Source organism: Nerophis ophidion, linkage group LG02 (assembly GCF_033978795.1).
Source record: "Nerophis ophidion isolate RoL-2023_Sa linkage group LG02, RoL_Noph_v1.0, whole genome shotgun sequence".
Lineage (NCBI taxonomy): Eukaryota > Metazoa > Chordata > Actinopteri > Syngnathiformes > Syngnathidae > Nerophis > Nerophis ophidion.
This window is the reverse complement of record NC_084612.1, coordinates 11,614,364-11,631,926: the sequence shown is the minus strand read 5'-3', so window position 1 is coordinate 11,631,926 and position 17,563 is coordinate 11,614,364. Positions and strand designations below refer to the sequence as shown.

The following is a 17,563-nucleotide window of genomic DNA, read 5'->3' as shown; positions in this document are numbered from 1 at the left end:
CCCGATACATGGCCCCATTCATTCTTTCCTTAACACGGATCAATCGTCCTGTCCCCTTAGCAGAAAAACAGCCCCAAAGCATCATGCTTCCACCCCCATGCTTCACAGTAGGTTTGGTGTTCTTGGGATGCAACTCAGTATTCTTCTTCTTCCAAACACGACGAGTTGAGTTTATACCAAAAAGTTCTATTTTGGTTTCATCTGACCACATGACATTCTCCCAATCCTCTCCTGTATCATCCATGTATCCATTTTAGGTATAAACTCAACTCGTCGTCTTTGGAGGAAGAAGAATACTGAGTTGCATCCCAAGAACACCATACCTACTGTGAAGCATGGGGGTGGAAACATCATGCTTTGGGGCTGTTTTTCTGCTAAGGGGACAGGACGATTGATCCGTTTTAAGGAAAGAATGAATGGGGCCATGTATCGTGAGATTTTGAGCCAAAACCTCCTTCCATCAGTGAGAGCTTTGAATGGTTGACCAAATACTTGTTTTCCACCATCATTTAAAAATAAATTCTTTAAAATTCCTAAAATGTGAATTCCTGGATTTTTTTTTCACATTCTGCCTCTCACAGTTGAAGTGTACCTACGATGAAAATTACAGACCTCTGTTATAATTTTAAGTGGGAGAACTTGCACAATCGGTGGCTGACTAAATACCTTTTTGCCCCACTTTATCTGTGTTGGCTCTGCGACCCCAAAGGGAATAAGCGGTAGTAAATGGATGAATTAACGATCATTGTATAGACATTGAAATGTTAAAATGTAACATGAAAAAAAAGCTCTACGAGCAAATCATGTACAATGGCGTAACAACAAAAACTATGGCCAAAAATACAACTAAAATGTACCTATAAGACAAAAAAAAAAGTGTTAATGATATTTTTTGATTTGTATATTTAAAAAAAATCTTAGAATAAGGCTGCAACATGATATAGTAACATATATATATAAAAGAAGGAGTATTTGTGACTTAGCTGCAACTTCGACAGGTGGAGTTATTGTGTCTGCACCATAAGGCACTGAGACTGAAACCAAAGAAACAAAAAAAAAGTGGTCTAAAAACGTCCATAAAAACGCAAGAGATAGCTCAGACCATGGGGGAGCGGAGTGGACCAAGGACCGAGTTGTCAGTCGTCTTTCTTATCCGAGATGCTGTCTTCCTGGCTATCTCCTGAACTGACCTGACCGGACAGTTCCAGATCGCCGGGACTTGCCTCCTGGATAGCTTGGTACCGCTGGAGCTCCAGGTAAGTGGTGAACAGCTTGGCGTACTCCGGATGGGTCATGGCGAAGGCTTGAAACTCACCTGGGAGGGGATCCCCAACACACGGAATATTTTGTAAAATAATATTTTATTCCACAGGCTGGGAAAATGACTGTCTAAGAACATGTTTTTTAGTTGTTTTTGTTTGGAGTGGAACTCAAATTAACACACTGGTGTGTTAGTTTGCGGCATTGGCAGAGTTGTATTATTTACTTTGTATTAAAATGGGATATTCAGGAGTAATTCCACAGTTAGAGATGTTACCTTTCCCTTTAGAATCGAAAAGGTACCAGTTACCAGAACCCGGGAATCTATACCAGTAATCAACAATATACATTTTTGATACCTGTGTGTGTTCCAATGTGTTAATAAATGTTAATTGTTTTAAAAACATGTATTCCTCCTTAATTACAACACTTAGCTGCACTATTCAGTTGATATTCAGGAGTAATTCTGCAGCTAGAGATGTTACCTTTCCATTTAGAATCGAAAAGGTACCAGTTACCAGAACCTGGGAATCTATACCAGTAATCAATATCAATTTTTTTGTTAATAAATGTTAATTGTTTTAAAAACATGTATTCCTCCTTAATTACAACACTGAGCTGCGCTATCCAGTTGTTCAACTTGTTTTCTTACATTTCTCTGTCTCCTTCGCAAGTACTGTACTGTATTTTATCGTAGACTTTGCATGCTGTTACAATTCCAAAACATTAGATCGCAGAATAGAGATGCGCGGATAGGCAATTATATCATCCACAACCGCATCACTAAAGTCGTCATCCACCCGAACCAATATTTTATCAGAACCGCAACCGCCCGCCACCTGACCGTTGTTATATATCCGGAGTCGGCGACCTTTACCACTAAAAGAGCTAGTTTGACCCGTGTCACAAAGTAAAGAAGGCAATGGGAGCCACTAACATTCTCGCGAATATCCGATGATGCTCATCCAGATAACGAGAAATAGGGCGTGCTGTGAAGCCATTGCCTTTGACGCCTTCTACATCATGTGCGAACCGTATGCCAGTCCAGCAACATGCTGTATGCAGCTTCCGCAGATACACGTACAAGATTGAAGGGCATACTGGGTGATACAGAGTACACTAATGGTTGTGATATAAACAATTTTAACAATCTTACTAATATGCGCTACGCTGTGAAGCCACACCCAACAAGAATGACAAACACATTTCGGGAGAACATCCTCACAGTAACACAACATAACACAACAAACACCCAGAATCCTTTGCATCCATGCTACTCCTGACTATATTTTACACCCCCGTGCCCCCAACCCTGCCCACCTTACCGACGCACGGGGGGGTGGGGGGACGGCGGGATTTGCTGCCAGCGGGGTGTATAATATAGTCAGGAAGTGTCATGGATGCAAAAGATTCTGGGTATTTGTTGTGTTGCGTTTATGTTGTGTTACTGTGAGGATGTTCTCCCGAAATGTGTTTGTCATTCTTGTTTGGTGTGGCTTCACAGCGTGGCGCATATTACTAAGAGTGTTGAAGTTGTTTATATCACAACCATTAGTGTATTCTGTATCACCCATTATGCTTTGCAGTCGTGTGCGTGTGTCTGCGGAAGCCACACACAACATATTGCTGGACTGGAAAGTAGATTGTACATGTTGTAGAAGGCGTCAAAGACAAAGGCTTCAGAGCACGCCCTAATAATTGTTAACTGGGTGACTGCCGGCAGACATTTTTGAGAATGTTTACGTCTCCTATTGTCTTCTTTGCTTTGTGACACGGGTCCAAAATGGCTCTTTGAACGGTAAAAGTTACCGATCCCTGAACCATGTATATCAAATATTTCCAAATGGTTCAACCGCCACCCGCCCAAATCTATTTAAAATATATATTTTCGTCATGTCACCCGCCCGACCGTGGATGAGACCGCAGACCGCCCATCTCTATCGCGGAAGTATATATAGGTTGAGTTTGCCATAGCTCGCAAGTATTTTTTTTAATGAGCCCTACAAAGTGTTTATACTGTAAGTATTGCGTTTATTACACACATGCTTGTTTTAGTTTCGATGACCAAAATTGGAGGTGTTGAAATCACAATGTAAAATGGGCTCATGCTAATTAGTAACATGTTTATGGCAAATCCAACGTAAATTAGCACCGGGCTAGTGGATTTTGAAAAGGGGAGCCTTACTGCACTTTTGAGCGCCTTCTCCTTGCTTTGTTGAAATGGAACATTGTAACATTGACGAAAGGCAGGCTGAGTGATTGACTGCTTGTTTCCCGGCCAAGTGTTTGAGCCATTGCTGAAACTGGATATAATGTCACGCGCAACAAAGGTATCAAAATATGGCGCCGTTTGACTTTACTTGGTTGTTTTTTTTCAAAGTTTAACAGAATAGATACATTATCCCATTTTTCTTGGAGTTATTTTATTGTGCCTTTTCTAGAAATGACTTTTTTCAGGCCTCTCATTGGCTGTAATGGTCCTGTTATTGGTTATGTCACCTTTGACATGCATTACACAACCTGCAAATGTGGTCGAACACTGCTGTGGCTATATTTCATGATTTTTGCCAATAATAACACTAATATGATGTGTTTTAAAGGGCATGAACACATGTGTATACTCACTGAATGTGATGAAACCAGAGTTGTCTGCGTCGATTTCTTTAAAAAGTTTGACCATGTTGATATCGGACACGCCCAGAGCTGAGCGTAGCAGCACTGTGAACTCCTCCCGGGTGATTTTCTCATCTTCGTCTGTGTCAAAAAGCTGCAAGAAGAAAACATGTGGATTAAACCATCATGTCTCTTCCTTTCCCATGCAATACATCCTGAAGCTGAACTTAATAATAGGATTTTTTTTTTTTTTTTACCTCCTTTCTTTGTTGAATTTCTAAAACCACATTTGATGTTCTGGGCGGAAAATTGACTGCGAGACTGACTCCAAGACTCCCACGGCGCTCCACAGCAGCCACATGTTATTACTGTGACATGACGCAAACGTCTTAGTGCTGCTGTCTGCTTCCATTTCACTGCAGTGGCGCCTTCCGCTTTCGAGTTTGTTCAACATCAATAAAACCAACGTACACCTAGTGATAATTCATTTATACTAGTGCTGTCAAACGATTAAAATAATCGCATTTTGTCCGTAGTTAACACGTAATTAATCGTAGATTTTTTTTTTTTAAATATCTAATCAATGCACGTTTGAATTGATACAGTACCTCTTCCTGGTACCTGAGAATCGATACTGGTACTCAAAGGTACCAATTTTCAGCACTTTTGTCTTGCTAAATATTGTTTTTGATAATAAAATCTCATTTTTTTTAAAGCAACATTCAAAAACTCGCTGTTTATGATAACTGCTGCCCATTTGTTATATCTTGTTTTAATATCAATTCTCTGAGTCTTAATTGTAGTAGCAAGTCCAAGAAGTTATATTGCTGTAGTGTATAGTTTATGTTTTTTTGGCTAATCAGTTCGGTTTTTGCTGTCTAGTCTTTTGTTACTCCCTAAAAAGTGTTAATATTTTAATACGGAAAAGCAGTTTGATTGTATCGTGCATCTTAGTTGGACTTTTCATTATCAAATTTGGAGGCGTTGAAATCGCCATGAAAAATGGCTAATGCTAATCAGTAGGGCTGTGAATCTTTGGGTGTCCCACGATTCGATTCAATATCGATTCTTGGGGTCATGATTCGATAATATATCGATTTTTTCCCATTCGATTCGATTCAATTTTCGATTCAAAGACGATATTTTTCCGATTCAAAACGATTCTGTATTCATTCAATACATAGGATTTCATCAGGATCTACCCCAGTCTGCTGACATGCAAGCAGAGTAGTAGATTTAAAAAAAAAAAAAGCTTTTATAATTGGAAAGGACAATGTTTTATCAACTGATTGCAATAATGTATTTTTTTTTTAACTATTAGACAAACCAAAAATATGACTTATTTTATCTTTGTGAAAACATTGGACACAGTGTGTTGTCAAGCTTATGAGATGCGATGCAAGTGTAAGCCACTGTGACACTATTGTTCTTTTTTTTTTTTATAAATGTCTAATGATAATGTCAATGAGGGATTTTTAATCACTGCTATGCTGAAATTATAACTAATATTGATCCTGTTGTTGATAATATTCATGTTTGTTTCACTACTTTTGGTTTGTTCTGTGTCGTGTTTGTGTCTCCTCTCAATTGCTCCGTTTATTGCAGTTCTGAGTGTTGCTGGGTCAGGTTTGGTTTTGGAATTTGATTGCATTGTTATGGTATTGCTGTGTAGTGGTTTGTTGGATTGATTAAAAAAAAAATAAAATAAAAAAATTAAAATAAAAACAATTTTAAAAAATAGATTTTTTAAAAATGAGAATCGATTCTGAATCGCACAACATATTCAAATCGATTTTTTCCTACAGCCCTACTAATCAGTTTACCATGAATTGATTAGCGTGGACCCCGACTTAAACAAGTTGAAAAATGTTACCATTTAGTGTTCAACTGTGCGGAATATGTACTGTACTGTGCAATCTACTAATAAAAGTTTAAATCAATAAAAATCAATCAAAGTAGCACGTCAATAGCAAAGTCAATGTATATTAGCATCAAGCTAACGCATTCATGGAAAAGTGGAGACCCTACTTTACTGGAAGATTTTTTGAGTAAACGTCTTTGTTAGCATTGGAAATTGCATCGACGTCCCGCCTAACACAGGTACCGCAACATGTTCGATTTTTAAGTGAATCGGTGTCCAGAGGACCGGCGGCCTTCGGTCTGTGCCAAAAAAGTACCGGATTCGGTACCCATCCATACTAACCTACACACCATGCTCAAAGTGGCACTCATTTTCAGCCCTGAAGTTTAACGCCCAAACCGACCTATTTCATATCATTGACCAACCTATTATGTAAAAATAACGTGATGACAACCTATAACCTGCTGCTCGATTGCTGATTAGAACCAGGAAATACCACCATACTAATCCAGTGCTCAGGTCACTGCAGTGCCTTCCTGTTGCTCAGAGAATAGACTTTTAAACAGCACTGCATGTCCACAAGCATTTTCATGGTCTTGTGCCAAAGTACATCTCTGAAATGTTAAAGAAATATGAACAATCCCAGGCTCTGAGAACCTCTGGGTGTGGTCTCCTGCTGTCAGGACCAAACATGGTGAGGCTGCGTTTCAGTTTAATGCTACTAAAACCTGGAAATATCTTCCAGGAGATGTGAGACAGGCCTCAACATTGTAATTGTTCAAATCCAGGCAGAAAACACCTATGCATAGTTTTCTACACGATTTGATTTTAAACTGAATTATAACAGTTTAATGATGCTTTTATTTGGATTATGGTTATTTTTATGACTTATTTTTAATTGGGCCTTCTTATATTTTCTGTAAAGCACTTTAAATTGCCATGTGTACGAATTGTGCTCTAAAAAATAAACTTGTCTTACAGTGTTCCACCTTGTAATTCTGTGTATTTTTCCAAAATAAAGGGTTACTTTGCATTGGGGATTTATTTGAACATGATTTTGAGTGCAAACATATTCACACCTCAGACTCAACTGTAACTGTATCATAAAAAATAATCTGTAAAGATCTAATACATTTTATTAGTAAAACAAATATTTTGACTCAAACAGTTCAGATTGTTTCACTGCCAAAATAAGTAAATGAATATTACTGTGCTTTCATCCTGTGGTCTTGATTTTAGTTCTACTAGCTGAGATAGGCTCCAGCACCCCCCGCGATCCCAAAAAAGGACAAGCGGTAAAAAATGGATGGATAGATGGATAGTGTGGGCTTATAGACTGTGAAAGTCCAGTTTAAAAAACTGCTATCAGAGCGCTGCTATCAGTTAGCTCGCGTGCAGGCGACGACAGAATTATCCTCGGACAACTCCCCGTCCCGTTATGCTCCGTGGGTAATCTCTTTGTCCCACCGCTGCCAACATGAAGTGTTATTGTATAAATAATACACTGGGTATTTACGACTGGAACATGCTTTATTTCAGCCCGGTTGTTTACATAGCCAGCATAGGTCCGCCGTGCACCCACAGCGTCATATGCGTCCCAGCACAATTCACGTCACTAATTTCGCTTCTTCTGCAGTCGAGTAGTCGCAAGATCACTAGCGCCCTCTACCACCAGGAGGCGGGAGTCATTTAATGACTCATATTTGACAGACGCAACTACGGTATTGTGACGGTCTCAAGCCGTCGTCTTGCGGGTTCCCAGGACCACCAAGAAAGGACATGGCTTGAGCAGTTTGACTTTGTTTATTTTTCAATAAAACCTCAGTCTAGGTTGCTCTTCCGCTCCTCTTCTCGCTTGCTCGCCGCCATCTTGGGCCGGCCTCCAGCGTGCCCTGCCTGTCTGTCGGACCATCGGCTCCCCAGGTATATTAATAAAACATAGCTGCTTACTGTTCTTTTCAGCATACCGGTATTCAATAGTTTGGACCTTAAATCGTACTGAATAGCTCTTAATCTTCTTTCCTTTATGCGATTTCAAATTACCGGTATTGAAATCAGCCTCCTCCATTTTGAAAATGATGACAGGAGAAGTGTCACTCGTGACGTCACGAGTTTGACCAAGCGGTAATACTAAGCACGCGCTAATTATTTTGCGAAGCGAGTTTGACCCGGCAGTAATTCAAGGCAGGCGCATACTATATGCCCGGCGGCAATTCAAGGAAATACGGGAGTACAAATAAAAGGCAATTAACGTTAATTTGTTACTATCACATCAACTTTGACAGCCCTAATTCACAAACAACAATCTTTGTCATACCCGGAATGCCATCCGAAGGACGTCTTCAGTGTTGGCTGGTCGACACAGGATGGTCACTCCAATGACGTACTCTCTGAAATCTATGGTGCCATCACAGTTCTGAAAAAGGAACACAAAACAACATGTTACAAATGTTGACAATTGTGTATATTTGTTTGTGCACAATGGCACACAAATACATGAGAAAAACGGGGTTATGGATGGGTAAATTATTTTTGGCTGTAAAGGAGAACTGCACGGAATTTTTCCTATTGTTCACAATCATTATGAGAGACAAGAAAACACCTTTTTTGTACTTTTACGATTATAAAAATAATTTTTAAAAATGCTTGAAATAAGAGGCACCGTTGTAGCCTTCAAAGCATATTTTGATAATTGTATTCATTTTCACACTGATTTTTTAAGTGCATTGATCTCTGTTTTCATACCAGCGCACGTCTGAGTTCTGGCAACAACAATGTTTATTACTACTTCCGGATTCAAACACAAGTGTGTTTTCTAATCAAGGCAGACTTGGTAACAGACAATGAGGAAGACTATTTTTGGACAAATGAGGATTTACTACCTTATACTTTTGGAGCTGAATATACTGCTGCCTATAGAAACGACCACGTAGTATTCGAAGAGTTACACCTTGGAGCAGACGGAAGCCGAGAGAGGGTAGAATGACAACAATTTTGATGCTATAAATATGGAACTTGGAGACAAGCTATTTAGACATAAATGGATTGCTTACCCAAAATCAACAGGAAACGTACCCGGCCAGCTGGACTAGACGACCAACTGTCCATCCAGTGACTCACTTTAATATTGATCATGATACACGCAGCACGCCATGCGTGTCATTACAACTACAATACATACGCTGTCTGGCATGCCGTGTACAAACAAAACATGAAATGAGGGCTAATACTTTATAGATACTGGAATGTGATTGTTCATTTGTTTCAGTCAGTACAGATTGGTGTTGCTACAGCTTGGTTATTATTGTGACGTTTAGCTGGCATTGTGGTGATGCGGTTGCGTTCTCTCGAGGTGCAGGCGGATAATGGACACAGCGTGAAGGTAGTAATGATGATTTATTTACAACTACAAAAATAGACTAAGAACAAAAAGACTTGCACAAGGCACTACAGACAAAACCAACAGAACTAGCATGGGAGCTAGAAGGAACAGAAAGCGCTAGCATGTGAGCTAGGAACACAAACAAAGGAATAGCCTGGAAGCTAACAAATACAAAGAGTCTTTTACCACAATGAGGGATAGCGACGTCACCTGTTGCATCGAAGCAAGTTGTAGACTGCGAGACCGAATGACAACCAAGGCAGGTTTAAATAGCGAGGAATAATCAAAAGGCAGGTGCGCGACAAAAAACACAAGGCAGGTGACACTAATACGTTACTATGGCAACGGAAACAAAACAGGAAGTGCCACCAGGAACTAAGGACGTCAAATCCTTAAACAGGATGTGATAACAAAACAAAAAACAGAACCAAACCATAACATGACATGATCCAAGTAGAGGATCATGACAATTAAACAGGTTACGGAACATAAATTAAGTATTGTTGACTGTTTTTGAATGCATTTTAGAGCGAATTAGAAGTAGAATTGATTGCTTCCATTGGCTATATTGCTAGCCACTGAGAACAAGCCAATTTTTATGTTAGAAAGCAAAACATTTAATAATAATGATTGTGAAAAAAAGGCAACATTCTAAAAAAAAAGTGCAGTTTCCCTTAAAGCTGAAAACCTGTGGAACCCAAATAATTCAAAATTTCACACATGGCCTAAATTTACAGAAAATGTGGTCCCATGGGTCAAATAATGCAGTCTTTGCTTTTTCTTTAGCAATGTATATACAATTACAATACAAGTGTATGACATATAATCTAGTTAAACATTAGGGGTTACATTTCCGTGACCAACTGCATCGGGTATATTCAACTAAATTATTTTGGGGGCCACATTTCCAGAAAGGACTTGGGAGCAGACTTCTCCCTTAACTATTAGTCTTATTTTGTATATTCGGAGGACCAGCGTCCTCCACAGTAGACTTTTGCTTTTGGTCTATTTATTTTATCAAAGTTACAGGAGCGCTCTTCTGTTTTTCACGACCTTTTGCCAACATTATAGTCAAAGATCATCTTTGGGACATCACTAGTGTTTTTAAGAATTTGCTGGCAAAATGTGTGTCTTTGAACTGAACTTGCGAACCACTAGTTGAATAGACTAAAAGATTAAAAAGAGAGGACTTCAAATGGAACCTTGGGGAACACCACTAGTATGACTAAATAAGTTGAGCTTTTGAATGACTATTGACTGCATCTTAGTTACATAAATCACATTACCAAAAAAAAAATGTACAACTGCCAAAAAGGAGAGGACTTAAAGGAGTGCTTGAGAAACGCCTTAGTTATGTAAATCACAAGTTTGCACCCCAGTGTTGTATGTTTGCTGACAAGGTTAAAATGTCAATAAAAAGGGATTTGCCAATGTGTTTACAATGGTCCAAGTTCCTCCATACAACAGGAGCTCTATAATTTTTTTTAGGAATTTGCTCCAAAAATGTTTGTCTCCCAAGTTTTGGATTGAATATGGGGGCCGATATGGTGTCACTCGAGGCTGGATTTGGCCCTAAGGCCGCCAGTTCAATGGCTTTGAACTATAGAAAAAAGTTAAATCAAGTTTTATTTACATTTATATTATTTAAAGACTGGAAAAAAATGTCTTTGCTAATGTTCTGAACTATTGTGTCCATGATTTTTTTTTAAATCAGCATTATACTGCACTTACTTGAAGTGAATATAGATCAACTTCCAAGCTAAATCCCTTCTTTTGATAGCAAACTAGTGCAAGCAGCGCACTCAGGTTATTCTGAGTTACCGTATTTTTCGGATTATAAGTAGCTCCGGAGTATATGTCGCAACTGCCGAAAATGTAGGAAGAAGGAACAAAAACATATACACGTAGCACTGGAGTATAAGTCGCATTTTTGGGGGAAATTTATTTGATAAAATCCAACATCAATAATAGACATTTGAAAGGCAATTTAAAATAAAAAATAAAAAAGAATAGTGAACAACAGGCTGAATAAGTGTACGTTATATGACACATAAATAACCAACTGAGAAGGTGCCTGGTATGTTAACGTAACATATTATGGTAAGAGTCATTCAAATAACTATAACATAAAAAACATGCTGTACGTTTACGAAACAATCTGTCACTCCTAATTGCTAAATCCCATGAAATCTTCTTCTTCGATGTCGCTTCTAAACAACTCTGCCAACTCCAAAGTATGCGCCGCTTCCTCTTGTCGTTTTCTGCTGCATATTTCACTACGTCCATCTTGTAATCTGTAGTACATGATTTCCTTTTCAGTGCCATTTTTGTTCAGCCCTTCTCGGTTTTTATAAGTTACCGCCAACGATGAAATGATCCATTTTAATAGCTATGGCAGTAGCATATATCATATAGCAGTTAGCATTCCATGACCCACAATGCACTTCTGCCATGACCCTCCCCCGCCAAATTCTTATTGGTTGACGTGTATGTGACGATTGCTGACGTGTGTGTGACATTTTCTTCATCTCTTCCGCGAATGTGATAAATAATATTATTTGATATTTTACGGTAATGTGTTAATAATTTCACACATAAGTTGCTCCGGAGTATATGTCGCACCCCTGGCCAAACTATGAAAAAAACTGCGATTTATAGTCCGAAAAATACGGTACTTCGAACTAGCTGTAGTCAGTTTGTGACGTATGGTCGCCTTACCCTGTCAAACAGGGCAAAGAGCTCCTGTAGGGCGGGGCTGACGGGGAGTTTGAGGAAGCTGGCAAACTCCTTAATGGTGATGCGTCCTCCTTTACATGAGCTGGCCATGGCGGCGAAACCGTCCAACTCCTTTCTCACGTTGTCCCACTTCAAGCTAACGAGGAGCAGCCGACAGGTTCAGACAAAATTTGTCTCAAAGCGGTGCGATTCTAATCAATTGGGTCTTACTTGAGCTTGCGACTGATTTTGGTGAATTCCACCAAGCCGGCCTCCATAGGGAGTGTCAGCTCCCCAGCAGAGATCATCAGGCGGCAGTCCTCGTACGTGTGGTCTGTCACGGGGACTCCCAGCGCCCTGGAAACAGCGTCACACACACGTCACACAAGGACGGCTAAAAAAGACGAGAGTTTGATTCCATGCACGGGATTCTTTACTTACCTGGCCATGATGTGTCTCACCCTGCTGGCTAGCAAAGCAGGACTTTTTTTCTCTTCCTCTGTGGGGATGTGAGGTGGCAAGAACTGAAAAACATGCAAGAATAAGGTCAAGTAGACATGTTTCAGCTATAAAAACATACTGCCTACCGTATTTGCCAATACAGTAGCCAGGGTCATTTATTTACTTAACTGCAGACATGTTTACTATACAAATGTTACATAATTATTTGAACAGAATAATTAGGGCTGTTAATAACAGTAAGTGATTTATTTAACTAAATAAGTAAAAAATAATAAAGCCACACCTCTTTGTTGATATCAGGTGGAGGGTAGTATAGCATTACAGAGTCTGACACATCAACGGTACTGCTGCGTGATGATTAATTCATTTGTAAACTGATTAATCTGATTAACATGTTTTAATCATTTGAAATGCATACATGCAACATACAATGAAATCCCATACAAAAATATTTTACTATATCTTATTTTTATTAAGGACACTTAATAAAAAAAATACATAAAACAATATAACCCGTGTAAAATTAATGCAACATAGAATAATTTTTCTCTATAAACTCCTTTGTAAACCTCAGCTTTACATACACAAAGTCTTCTTTGCTATCGCAGCAAAAACATCTAATGGCATTATGCCACCACTATTTATTTTTCGTTTCATCAATGATTTCAAGTTCATTATTGGGGCACAGTATCTATCGAAGCAGAGGCCACTATTTGAGGAGGTAGTTTTGTGGTTTCGCAACCTCGCCAATTCAACAAATATCTGCAAACGATGGACCGCTTTGCTATTTTGTCTTCACCGCATGTTTTGGCCAATCAGCGTGATTTTCGCCAATTGAATTTGTCTCTGAATAGCGTCCAATCAAAACATATGTTTGTTTCTTGTGTAGACGAAAACAAGGACATGTAACATTTATAAACTTTCTAATGCACAAACCGCACAACTGTTGTTCTCACGCATAATTTAAACCTAATCTTGGTTCTTGTCTATACAACTAAGCTTTTTGGGTAATGTAGTACATCGAACAAAAATATAACTGCAACACTTTTGTTATTGCTTCCATTTTTCGTGAGTTTAACTCAAACTTTTACGATACGCACTCAAAAGACCTCTCAAATATTGTTCACAAATCTGTGTTGGTGAGCATTTCTCCTTTGCCAAGATCATCTATTCCACCTCACACGTGTGGCATATCAAGATGCTGATTAAACAGCATGATTATTGCACAAGTGTGCCTTAGGCTGCCCACAATAAAAGGCCACTCTGAAATGTGTGGTTTTATCACACAGTACAATACGACAGATGTCTCAAGTTTGAGTAAGTGTGCAGTTGGCATGCTGAGTGCAGGAATGTCCACCAGAGATGTGGCCCGTGAATTGAATGTTAATTTCTCTACCACGAAGTTTCCAAAGGCGTTTCAAATAATTTGGCAGTACATCCAACCGGCCTCACAACCGCAGACCATGTGTAACCACACCAGCTAAAGACCTCCATATCCAGCAGGTGCAACTCCATGATTGTCTGAGACCAGCTACCCTAACAGCTCCTGCAACTATTGATTTGCATACCATCTCAATGGAAGCTCATCTGCATTGCTCGTCGTCCTCATTGGGGTCTTGAGCTGACGGCAATTTGTGGTCATAACCAACTTGAGTTGGCAAATGCTCACATTCGATGGCGACTAGTACGTTGAATACCGGTTTTCACTGTTCAGGGCAGATGGCAGACAGCGTGTGGGGGGTTGTGTTGGAGAGCAGTTTGCTGATGTCAACGTTGTAAATGAAGTAGCCCATGGTGGGGGTGGGGTTATGGTAGAGGCAGGCATTTGTTATGGACACTGAACACAAGTGCATTTTATTGATGGCATTTTGAATACACAGAGATACCGTGACAAGTTTCTAAGGCCCATTGTTATACAATTCAGCAGAGACCATCTCCTCATGTTGCAGAATGACAATACACAGCCCTATGATGCAAAAATCGATACACAATTCTTGGAAACTGAAAACATCCCAGTTCGTGCATGGCCAGCATATTCACTGGTCATGTCACCCATTGACCATGTTTAGGATGCTGTGGATCGTCTTATACGACAGCGCGTTCTAGTTCCTGCCAATATCCAGCAACTTGGCAAAGCCATTGAATAGAAGTGGACCGACATTGCACAGGCCACAATCAACAAACTGATCAACTCTATGCCAATGAAATGTGTTGCACCGAGTGAAACAAATGTTGGTTCCCCCCCCAGAGCTCCAATAAAGCAAAACTGTGGCCTTTTATTGTGGGCAGCCTAAGGCACACCTATGCAATAATCAGCATCTTGTAATGCCACACCTTAGGTGCGATGCATTATCTCGGCAAAGAACAAATGCACACTAACATACAATTAGACAGATTTGTGAACAATATTTGAGACGAATAGGTATTGTGTGTGTATATAGTAAACGTTTCAGATCTTTGAGTCTGTGTAGTATTAAAGGAGTAAAACATCAATTTGTTTTCCAGAAATCCTGTGCATTGTGTAGTTAAGGTTACAATGAACACATAACTAATTAATTAAATCACAGGTTTGAGTTTGATTCAATGTTAGTGGGGGAAAAAAACCTCAATAAATTACACCTTTTTTCACAACCTACTGAAAAAAGCTTCCGTAAATGTATGCATTTTAGGCCACAACAATATGAAAAAAAAAAAAATAATAATCAAAAACCTGGATTAATTGAAGTTACCAATATAGATTTTTCTTCGTTCGTTCCGCACGTACAATGACAATAAAGATCATTCAGTCAAACAGCATTTGGGATAAGGTTTGTTACCTCAATCTCCACCGTGGTGTAAAGCTGGCACAGTGTTAAAAGCAGAAGGGTCCTCCTACACATGATTTGATCAAGACATCATGTATTTATGTAAACAGCAGCAACACAATGACTTATTTATGTTTATGGCTGTTATCTAAGAATAAACAAGCCCTGATAGGAGAATACTTACGAGCTGAAACCTTGCCAGGTCCACGTCACTGTATCCTGCACGGCAGGAAAGAGACAAATACAACAAAATGAACCAACTTGTTGAACCTGAACTTCTTACAGAGATCTAACAAGAGATGAATCGATAAATTCTGCCTTTAAACGGATAATGATGTTCAGTTTTAACTGACATTGTCATAGAAGAAGATGTCCATTATTGTGGTTGCACACTTACTAGTTTGTTGGGGTATCTCAAAATCACAGGCTGCACGGGGACGCCTGGAATAAAGGCACCTAAGAATAGAACTTATTTAAGAACAGGGTCTCTGGAGGTTTCAACAAGTCAAATTTAAGACTTTAAGACAATATTGCAAAAAAATCAGGACCATTTCACATTCATACAGACAAAAAAGTACAAAGAGAAAGAAACATCAGAGGGCCAGAATGAATTGTAAGTATATGAATGCATTCACTGCTCTTTCACATTGAAAAAAAAGTGGTTAAACTAACTTAAAACACCAGAAGCTTCTCTAATGTAAACTAATTGAAAAAAATATCAGCAAACATTTGAACAGCCATTTTTCAGATTGCCATAGAAGTGGTTTCATGCAAAATGTGCAGTGTGCTCATCAGAGGTGGGAATCTTTGGGCACCTCACGATTCGATTACAATTAGAGAAATACAATTCGATTTAAAAAATTGATGCATTTTATCCATGTCAGGGGTCGGCAACCAGCGGCTCTGGAGCCTCATGCGGCTCTTTAGCGCCGCCCCAGTGGCTCTCTGGAGCTTTTTCAAAAATATATGAAAAAAGGAAATGATGAGGGGAAAAAAACATATTTTTTGTTTTAATTTGGTTTCTGTAGGAGGACAAACATGATACAAACCTCTCTAATTGCTATAAAGCACACTGTTTATATTAAACATGCCTCACTGATTCGAGTGTTTGGCGAGCACCGTTTTGTCCTACTAATTTTGGCGGTCCTTGAACTCAACACAGTTTGTTTACATGTATAACTTTCTCCGACTTTCTAAGACGTGTTTTATGCCACTTCTTTTTCTGTCTCATTTTGTCCACCAAACTTATAACCTTGCACATGAATGCACAAAGGTGAGTTTTGTTGATGTTGACTTATGTGGAGTGCTAATTAGACATATTTGGTCACTGCATGACTGTAAGCTAATCGATGCTAACATGCTATTTAGGCTAGCTGTATGTACATATTGCATCGATATGCCTCATTTGTAGCTGTATTTGAGCTCATTTAGTTTCTTTTAAGTCGTCATAATTCAATTTATATCTCATGACACTATCTGTATGTAATATGGCTTTTAATTTTTTGCGGCTCCATACAGATTTGTTCCTGTGTTTTTGGTCCAATATGGCTCTTTCAACATTTTAGGTTGCCGACCACTGATCTATGTGGATGCATTATTAAATTTAGTTTACTTCGTTAAAAAAGTGTTTATCATTTGCAACTTTAAAATAATAATTTGGAATACGAAACAGTTACGTTAATTCCCACATTTATTAACTTAGTGAAAATTGGAGCAAAACTGGGCCATTAGTGCCAAATAATAAAGATGTTGGTCAGACCTCTCGGTGAGGTTAGTTCGCTGCAATCAGCCAAATTTTAGAACGGTCTCCATTACTTTATTTACAATAAATACATCGATTATTGACTATTGACGTTTACTAATCGATTTGATTATCTTCCACGTCCGAATTGCGATGCATCTAAGAATCGACTATTCCCCCACCTTTAGTGCTCCTATCAAGTGTTTTCATATAACAACCAGAACATCCATCCATCCATCCATCCATCATCTTCCGCTTATCCGAGGTCGGGTCGCGGGGGCAGCAGCCTAAGCAGGGAAGCCCAGACTTCCCTATCTCCAGCCACTTCGTCTAGCTCTTCCCGGGGGATCCCGAGGCGTTCCCAGGCCAGCCGGGAGACTTAGTCTTCCCAACGTGTCCTGGGTCTTCCCCGTGGCCTCCTACCAGCTGGACGTGCCCTAAACACATCCCTAGGGAGGCGTTCGGGTGGCATCCTGACCAGATGCCCGAACCACCTCATCTGGCTCCTCTCGATGTGGAGGAGCAGCGGCTTTACGTTGAGCTCCTACCGGATGGCAGAGCTTCTCACCCTATCTCTAAGGGAGAGCCCCGCCACCCGGCGGAGGAAACTCATTTCGGCCGCTTGTACCCGTGATCTTATCCTTTCGGTCATGACCCAAAGCTCATGACCATAGGTGAGGATGGGAACGTAGATCGACCGGTAAATTGAGAGCTTTGCCTTCCGG

At 39.6% G+C, this 17,563-nt stretch overlaps 1 protein-coding gene across 1 annotated transcript in view; it reads right to left on the bottom strand.

Moving 5' to 3' along the window:
- Window positions 1–698: 698 nt before the first annotated feature.
- Window positions 699–17,563, bottom strand: part of lpcat2 (lysophosphatidylcholine acyltransferase 2) — a 44,517-nt gene continuing 27,652 nt past the window's right edge. Inside the window, exons 6-14 of the mRNA XM_061877267.1 lie at window positions 15,495–15,553; window positions 15,282–15,316; window positions 15,110–15,164; window positions 12,273–12,355; window positions 12,063–12,188; window positions 11,835–11,988; window positions 8,052–8,150; window positions 3,886–4,027; window positions 699–1,315 (exon numbers count right to left, since the gene is read on the bottom strand). Of these exons, the coding sequence (XP_061733251.1) occupies window positions 1,137–1,315; window positions 3,886–4,027; window positions 8,052–8,150; window positions 11,835–11,988; window positions 12,063–12,188; window positions 12,273–12,355; window positions 15,110–15,164; window positions 15,282–15,316; window positions 15,495–15,553 (932 nt within the window). The 3' untranslated portion in view covers window positions 699–1,136. The remainder of the gene's footprint in view (window positions 1,316–3,885; window positions 4,028–8,051; window positions 8,151–11,834; window positions 11,989–12,062; window positions 12,189–12,272; window positions 12,356–15,109; window positions 15,165–15,281; window positions 15,317–15,494; window positions 15,554–17,563) is intronic.